This window comes from Indicator indicator, chromosome 24, assembly GCF_027791375.1.
Source record: "Indicator indicator isolate 239-I01 chromosome 24, UM_Iind_1.1, whole genome shotgun sequence".
NCBI lineage: Eukaryota > Metazoa > Chordata > Aves > Piciformes > Indicatoridae > Indicator > Indicator indicator.
Genome location: NC_072033.1, coordinates 5,662,936 through 5,671,740, shown reverse-complemented (window position 1 = coordinate 5,671,740; position 8,805 = coordinate 5,662,936). Strand labels below are relative to the sequence as shown.

Sequence of the window (8,805 nt, the reverse complement as noted above, 5' to 3'; positions counted from 1 at the left end):
GGGCGGGAGGAGGAGCGGGGTCCGCCCCCACCGCCGCCGTACAAAAGGGGTCGGGCGGGCGGTGGAGCAGCGTGTGCCGCCGGGCAGGGCCGGGCAGGGCACGGCCGGGCACGGCAAGGGGCAGGGCAGGGCGGTGCTCCGGTCCCCTCCGAAGCGCCGGCCCGGCGGAGCCCGCGGCCGCCCCGTCCCGTCCCGCTCTGCAGCCGCCGCCGGGCCCGGGACCATGCGGCGGGCGCGGGCGCTGCGCCGCCACGGAGCTCTGCTCGCTTGCCTCTCCCTGGGGACGCTGCTGGCCCTCGCCGACGCCAAGGGTGCCTTCTACCCCCCCGCCGCTCCGCTGCCCTACGGCGGCAGGTACAGCCTCTACACGGCCGGCTCCAGCCCGCAGCTCGGCAAGCCCGTGGGCAAGCACAAGTAAGAGACCCTCTACGCGCCTCCGCCCGCGCCCGCGCAACCGAGTCGGCGGGCACCGGGAGCCGGTATCGCCCCCGAGCATCGGGCCCTGGGTACCGCCTCACGTCGGGCATCCCTTACCGGGCACAGATCACGGGTACTGACCGCAGGTCTGCGCTCAGCATCCCCGCGGGACGGCCGCTGCGTGCAACCCGTGGTGGGCACCCAACCCCTTGTACCAGCCACGGGTGTCATCGCCCAGGGCTCAGCTGCAAGCACTCCTTGGTGGGTACTCAAGTCTGGGTACCAAGTGGGTGCCATCTCTTGCCAGGGGGCGGATACACTGCAGTCCCATGTGGGACAGAGCTGGGATGGTGAGGGTGGGATGCCCGTGGACGTTTTTGGGTAGGGGAATGTACCTGTTCTGCTGCACACAAGACGGGGTAGGGTGGGAAGTGAAGTGGCACTGCACAGAGCTCTGCGTGAAAACGCCAGGTTTGGAGGGAGTGTGCCCGTTTACTTGTAAAGCACAGAGCTAGCAGAGCTTAGATATGTTTTTGAGTAACCTGGAAAGCTCAGGCAAAGGAGGAATGTGGCTTTGCATATGCTATAGGCTTTTTCCATTCAATCGTAAAAAGGCTGTTACATTTGTGGGGGGAGGGAGGCTCACTGCCCTCCCCATTTGTTTGCTAGAACCGTTTCTCCCGGGCTCCTTTGAAAAGAGGAGGATGTGGTGTTGTGAACAAGCCTAAATGAATAAAATAACTTTGGAGACCAACAATACTGGCAGTGCCAGTGAGAGTTTTCCAAAGCCTGTAACATTTTCCAGCTGCTCACTCTTAAAACATCAGGCTGGGGCTATAAAACTGCAGGCCACAGGTGGGTGAGGAGGAGAGGGGTTGGGGAGAAGGAGAAAGAGCCAGAACCACCCCAACCCAAGGACTCCCAGGTAAGCAGTGGCTATTAGTAGTGGCCAGTAGATCTGCCTGTGTTGGCTACTTGTTGACTTACAGCAGGGGTTAGCAATGTGTTTATGAGCAGATCCTGGATGGAGGGAGGGATGGAGGGATGGATGGATGGAGGGATGGTGATGCTGAGTTTCCACACTCTTCCCTCCAGCTAAGACGAGTGGCTGGCCTTAGCTCTCATGTGGCCCTGTGCGTGGAGAGAGAACTCGCTTCTGGAGGAGCAGGGAGCAGCTCAAGTCCCCACACACATGCTCTGGGCATGTGAGAGAGCACTGGGCAAGGGGCTGCGGCAGAGGTTCTGGTGCTGCTGCAGAGCAGAGTAAGGGGGATGTGCTGGAGGTGTGGGGCCAGAAGGTCCCTGCTGGAAGGGAACAGAGCTGGGATGTTGGAGGAAGGATGAGCCTGCTTGCACCTTGCTGCTTCACTGTGGGTGCTGCTGAGGGTGGAGAAGCTTGCTCAGGGCCACTGAATAAAGGCACTGAGGGGCTTATGGCAGGTCTTAGCATGGGTAGAGGATGTACTTTGGCCTCACATATTTGCCACTGATGCATGTCCCCCTTTTACCTGTCTTTCCATATTGAGGGTGAGCCAGAGGACACAGCTTGCTTCTCTGTCCCCAGAGGGTGACAGTGGGGGAGCTCTGGAGAGATGTGCATGCCCACCCCCCCAAACAGGAGACACTGAAGTCCTTCTCCTCAAACCCTTTCTACCCTACCATGACTGTCCCAGTCCCTTCCCTCACCTCTACCTGCCAAAAGTGTCCCAACACCATCTGGACCACCATCATGCCAAGCTGAGAGGCCCTGCAGCTCATTTCCCTGGTCAGCCCTGAGGCTGTTCTCTGCAGACCGTGCAATGGTGATGCCAGGAGACCCTGGTTGCTTCCCACCCTGTGGCCAGGCAGCTGAGCAACAGTGACCCAAACTTGCACAGGGAGAGCTGGGTCTTCCTGCCTCAGTGAACACCTCCCTGTACCTACAGCACACACCAACCCATCTGCACCATCCTGCTAACCCTCTGTCTTTGCCCCAGCTCTGCACTGTATGCCTGTGCCCTCCTCTCTTCCCGCTCTGCCATCTGCCACATCTCCACGCCCTTAATCCCTGCTTCACTGCACATCCCTGCTGTCTCTGCTCCTGTGGACCAAGTCCATCTGCTCCTGCTGGCAGCCCTGCCTTCATCTGGAACAGCCTTGGCCTCCATCTGTCCCACCAGCATCTTTCCCATGCAGCCTTCCTCTTGGCCACCTCATCCTCAGCACTTGGGTTTTTACTGCTCTGCTCAGGAGAGGGCCTGTGTCTGGAGCTGGCTTGTAGCTTGTGACAGCTGCAGACATGATGGCAGGAGGGAAGAGGCTCCACTCTTTTCACCACCTGTCCAGGGGATCTGAAGAGGTTTCCAGCCTCCAGCAGGCTTGGAACCTGGGTTGTCACTGTCTCCGTGCTGGAGGGAGTGTGATGCTGCAGCCCTGCAAAGCAGCCAGCCTGCACTTCTCTCCCTCTGCTGACAGTAGTGTCATGCTTGATCTGAGTGTGACAGTTCCCACAACAAGGTCTGGAAGCTTTTGGGCTGGCACTGGCAGCACTCCAGCAGCTACAGGAGGACAGACCACCCCTGCCATACGTTGCTGGAGCTATTTCTGGGATGCTATTCCCATACCTGCTGTTGCTGGTGGGGTTCTGCTTGTCTGCCCAGGCTGTATTGTCACCCTAAGCCATACTGTGCTGAGCACAGCTTTGGGTGACCCCAGCATTAGTGACAACGTGGCTGTGACCGTGACAGCAACAACTGCACTCAGTGCCCAGCTTCCTGCAGCACAATGGCACCACAGACTTGCCTGAGGGGGTTCTAGGTTTCTTACAGACAGTGAAAAAAACAGAAGGTGAAGGTGCTCAGCCTGTTTCCAGCACCACAAATGATTTATCAGGCAGGGCTTGGCTGCACAGTGACCACAGATGGGGGAGGATGGGGCAGCCACCAGCTTGGAAGGACATTGTGGGCCAGGCACTGCCTGAGGCTGTGAACAGAGAGCCCAGTACAGCAGAGGTGAGCAGAGATGTGTTGAGGATGCAGGGGTTTAGCTGCACCCCTTAACCCAGAGGACAGGTGCTGGACCCACCTGGCCTAAGGAAAAGGCTCCTCATTGTTGCTGGAGGGTGGCACCCTGGAACCTGGGGGGCAGCTAGCAGGGCTTGCTCTGACTGAGGCTCTTGGAGTTGGTCAGGTGACAGACAATGTGCATGGGGACACCAGAAGCAGGAGTCAACTCACCCAGCCTGGCTGGTCCAGGAGTGCCTGCCCACTCCTTGTCTGTGTACCTAGCAACAGGATGGGTATGAGGAACTTGGTTCTATTCCTCACTCCCTGCACTCCCCCAGGCTCCATTGCTGTCTCCATCCCCAATGGGTGGCATGGGAGATGTCCCTTCCACAGCAGCTGCACATACTGGGGGGGCTTCTCCACCTCCTGCCCTCCTCAGAGCTCTCTAGCAGTGTCAGGCTGGGCAGGCAGACCTGACTGGGCATGGAGTGAATATTGGGGTGCTGCTATCAGCTGGGACAGGGGGTGACAGTGTCTTGTGTGCTTCCTTCTAGGAGCTATTGTGCCTATGTGGTGCAGCGCAACGTGACATGCACACTGCAGGATGGGGCTGAGAGCTACGTCAAGGCTGAGTACCACAAGTGCAGCTGGGGACCCAAGTGCCCAGGAAAAGTGCTGTGAGTAGGGGGGATGGCAGGGCAACAGCTTCCTTCCCATCTAGGTTCAAGTCACAGGTCTCCTCAGGCTCCTGAAGCCCTTGTGTCACCCCTCTGACCTTGAACCCTTGTTTTCCAGAGGGCAGGGAAAGGGGCAGAAGGGTTTTACCTGGAAGAGACAGTCTATGCCAGGGCAGTGGTGCTGGGAGGAGGCAAGTTGGGATCTGACAGGAGGAAGAGGGAGCTCTGGTCCTTCATCAGAAATAACTCAGGAAATCCTGGGAAGCTGGGAGGGTTCATGTGTGCAGGAAAAGTTCTGTCCCAGACCTGCAATTTGGCAGGAAGATGGTGGCTAGGAGAGCCTGACCGAGAGGAGGAGGAAGAAACCAAATCCATGGCTCGGGATGACTGGGAGCATCCTGCCCCAGGAAAATACTTCCAAACTCTGCCACCTCATCAGCACTGGAGGGAAACCCCCTGCAGTGCCACAGCTGGGGCAGGGTGGACCCTGGGGCTCTGTTCTTCTCCACCCTCCTTCAGCCCCTGGCCACGGATGCTGTTCCATGCAGGAATGCTGCTCTCCTTCAAACAAAACTGGGGTGAACTCAAGGTGTTTTCTGAAAGCAGTTGGACCTGCAGAGAAGTCTCTGCTCAGCTTTGGATGCTGCATCCAGGCACAAGTGGGAAATGTGTTCTATCTGTGCACAGGACCATGAGTAGCCTGTGAGCTGCAAAAGATAGTTCCCCTTACTGCCATTTGGAGAAGGGTTCAGAGGTGCTCAAGGGCTCTTCTGCAGAGGCTGTGACATAAAGTGCTGTCTGCATGCCATCCTCATCCTCACCTCACCTCACCTCCTAACAGCCACTGGGTGCAGCATCTGTGGTTTCTACACACCAAGGCAGAAGGAAAGACCATAGAAGCTCAGCAACATCTGTGAGGAAGAACAACTAAAAGAGCAGCTTGTTTTGAGGCTGTGCCTCTGGGAGATTGTTGATGGAAAGTGAAGAGATTCTTTGAAACCATTCAAAGAACAGAGGATTTGGGTTTGCTTTCTGCCTCTGCCCTGCAGTACAGGTGGAGGGGACTGTATTGCACCAGGAGTTGTGTGGCAGTGGCACTGAGCTGTGGTGCAACAAGAGTTCTTGGTGGAGGTGGGGCACAGTCTGCACATTCAGCACGTGGGTCTCAGCCAGGCTTCCCCACATTCCCAGATTTCCCACACCCTGCAAGACCCCTGGCCCTGTTCTTCTCTATTGCTCGATGTTAAAGTTGCCTCTCTAAACTGGCTTCTCTCTTTCTGCCCTCTCCTGGAAAGGTACCGCACCTTCTTCAGACCCAGGTACAAGATTGGCTACAAGACAGTGACTGAGCTGGCCTGGAGGTGCTGCCCAGGCTTCATGGGAGAAGGCTGCCATGACAGCCCGACTGACCAACCCGGCCTTCTGCCCCAACATCCCAGCCCTAAAATGCCTCCTGGACAAAAGATGTTTCCAATCCCCAGACTTCCTCCTTATCCAAAAAGCCACCCTGACCTGTTTCCAGGACCAAAGAAGAATCAGTATGGTGAGATCTCATTCTTGCTTCATGGCCCAAGTTACCACTAGATGTTCTCAAACCTCTGTTTCAGCACAGGGTATGAATTGGACAAGACTTCAGTAGGTGACATGCCTTCTGATCAGAGACCTGACGTGTTGATTGCCTTGAGGGCCACTTGCTTTTTAAATCTAGTTTCTTTCAAAATGTGCTGCTTCAAAATTACCTTTTCCTTATCACTTGAAAGTGTTTTTCCATTCGTTTTGGGATTGATAGGGTGTGTCTCAAGAACAACCTCCCCATGGCTGTTCTCATCACCTGCTGCTGAGCGTGGGAGCAGAAAGAGGGCTTTCTGATCAGCTTAAGAAGAGATGTATTAAAAAGGAGGAAGGGTGGGCTGATATTTGCTGAAATGGCAGTAAGAGAAAGGCAGGGGTTTCTGTTAGCAAAGAAAAGGACTCAACTCTAGGAGATAGCCAAGGAGGGAAGGAAAAGGAGCACCAGCCCTGACTGTGCCCATTCTGTTTCTTCCCTTGTGCAGGCAGGAAGCTGCCTGGCCTCTTCGGGGACCGCCTGGATCGGCTGGAGGAGGAAGTGAGGCGCCTGTCCCAGTCCTATGACAGCCTGCACACCATGGTGAGCGGGCTGGGGGACCGCCTGCGGCTGGCCATCCAGGAGGACACCACCAAGATGATTGGCTCCCTGATGAACAGCCCGGGCACACCAGACTCAACAGTGGGCTTTGGCATCATTCCCGATGGCCTGGTGGACGTGGCAGACAAAGCTGACGTGGCCACGTACCCTCCCGTGGGGGAGATCCTGACCAAAGTGACAGAGGTGAGCGACGTGCTGAAAACCAAGGCGGATTTGTTGCACGAGGTGCGTGGCATGGTCCTGGACCACGATGGGCAGATCAAGCACCTGCTGGAGTCGGCCCGGCCCTCGCCGCTCACCTCCATCGACCTGCTGGAGGAATATGTGGACACACGGCTCAGCAACCTGCGTGGGGAGCTGCTCGATGGCTTCGAGAAGCAGCTGGGGAAGATCCAGACCACCTGCGACTTCCGGATCCAAGAGGTGCGGCAGCAGTGCGAGGAGGAGAAAGCTGCCAACCTGCGGCTGCAGCAGACACTGGATGGGAAGGAGCTAGAGATAAAAAAGGAGATCTCCCAGCTGGAGACCCAGATCCAAGGGCTGACAGTGGTGGAAAGCTGCTGCAGCAACCTGGACTACCTCACTGATCGCATGAACATCCTTGAGAAAGGCCTTCACAGCATCTCTGAGTCCCAGAAGAACTTGCACTCACGTCTGGATGGTGAAATCTCCACTGTCACCCTAGGGAACCTTTTTGAAGGGCGCTTTGAGGACCTGGAAGCCAGACTTAATGCCACAGAGAGAGAAACAGGGAGCTGCTGCTCCAGTGTAGAAGACAGCATGAGAGGCTCAGTGGTAGCAGAGATAGATGGGATGAGGACTGCCTTTGAAGATAAAATGCAGACCCTGGAGGACAGGCTCATGACCATCGTCGGGGAGCTGAACAATGTCAGTTCTCCCGTGGGCATGGACGGAGCGGTGGTGCCTGTGCTGGAAGGGGAACTTGCCAGCATGAGGAAACGGACAGACGAGACACTGGAGGTGCTGCAGAATCGCCTCATCACACTGGAGAGCACCTGCTCCCTGGGCTGCACCTCTGCCTCCAAAGATGTTGAGACTTTCCGGACAGAGATTGAAGACTGCCAGAACAAGAACCAAGATCTGCTCCTCCGGATGGACAGCAACTACGACCTGCTGCGCAAGCTGAACGCCACCATCCTGGAGATCCAGCGGCGAATCGAGGAGGAGGCGTCGGGGGCTCTGCAAGGGGAGATCACCCTGCTTAAGATCAACCTGAACACTGTAAGCAAGTCTCTGACGGGACTCAAGGACTCTGTCTCCCAGTACTCGGACACCGTGACACACGTCAACTCCTCGCTGGATGAGCACGAGCGGAAAATTGAGGACGAGGTCCACTCTATCCAGGAGAAAGTCAACGACCAGGGCTCCCAGCTCTTCTTCAGCAACCGGCGTGTCCTGAACCTCAAGGGAGACTTGGAGAGACTCAAAAGCAGGATCATCAATGACCTGAGCTCCTGCAAGAGCGTGGCCCATGACCTGCAGCAGGAGATCGCTCACTTTGACAAGCGGGTGGCCCGGGTAGAGAGTGTCTGTGGCAGGTTGGGTGCCGTCACAGGGAGCCTGGATGGCATCAGGGACGAACTGGAGAAACACACGGGCAGTCTGTGGGACTACATGGACCACATGAACGGGACCTTGGCTGCCCACTCTCAGGAAATAACAGGGCTGAAGGACAACCTGCTTGACTGCCAAGCCAAGGTCTCGGAGCTGGCGGAGCAGGTTGGCCACTTGGAAGAGCAGGCGGCGGGGAAGCAGCATTAGCCTGGCCCCCATGCACTGCTTCCTTCTCCCCATGAAGGACAGGATTAACTTATATCACACAGACTCACTCCAATGGGACAACAGTTCTTGGGATAACTTTTTTTTTATTTTTATGAAAAGATAAAGCTGCTACGAACCCTTTGTTAATTATTTTTGCATCTTGTCAGCCCCACTTGCCCCGTGTTGGTGCTACCCCTGGTGCAGCAGCATCACTGCCTCATGGTCAGGGGTGTTGCTTTGGCTCCTGGGCTGATAACCCCAGAAGGACCATTCAGGAGGAAGCTGGAGGCAGGAATATTTTTTCTAAATGTTATTTTTGTGGATTTATTCTTCTTGAAGCATAAACCCTGTAGTTAGCAGTTGAAGAATAGAATTTCTCTGACCTAAAGACCATTTGTGTCTCAAGCCAGGGACTGAGCAGAGCCAGGGCTCCTTGGAGGAAGCAGAATTCACCCCAGGAATTGTGGATATCAAAGAACACACATGTTCTCCCCTCCCTTAGGAAGTGCCTTTGCCTCCTCCTGTATGGTGAATCCATTTATAGCACTCCCTCCTCTGTGCAAACACCTGACAGAGCACAGGAGGAGAGACAGTGGGAAAGCAACCTCTGCACATAGGTATGGTATGTGCAGGTACAGCTTGGAACAATCCATCATCATGGTGCTCAGCTGATGGCAAAGTTTCCCCTTGCTGTCCCCACAGCCCTTACCCTATTTTGAAGGGCAATGAGGAGCAGCTAAAAATGACCACAGCATCATCTGTGGGAGATGCCCTGAAC

General features: G+C 56.0%; 1 protein-coding gene across 1 annotated transcript; it reads left to right on the top strand.

The window, feature by feature from the left end:
* Nucleotides 1–223: 223 nt before the first annotated feature.
* EMILIN3 (elastin microfibril interfacer 3) lies at nucleotides 224–8,027 on the top strand. Its single transcript, XM_054392067.1, has 4 exons — nucleotides 224–414; nucleotides 3,956–4,078; nucleotides 5,374–5,621; nucleotides 6,133–8,027. Exons 1-4 carry the CDS (start codon nucleotides 224–226, stop codon nucleotides 8,025–8,027), a joined length of 2,457 nt encoding a protein of 818 aa, XP_054248042.1.
* The last annotated feature ends 778 nt before the right edge of the window (nucleotides 8,028–8,805 follow it).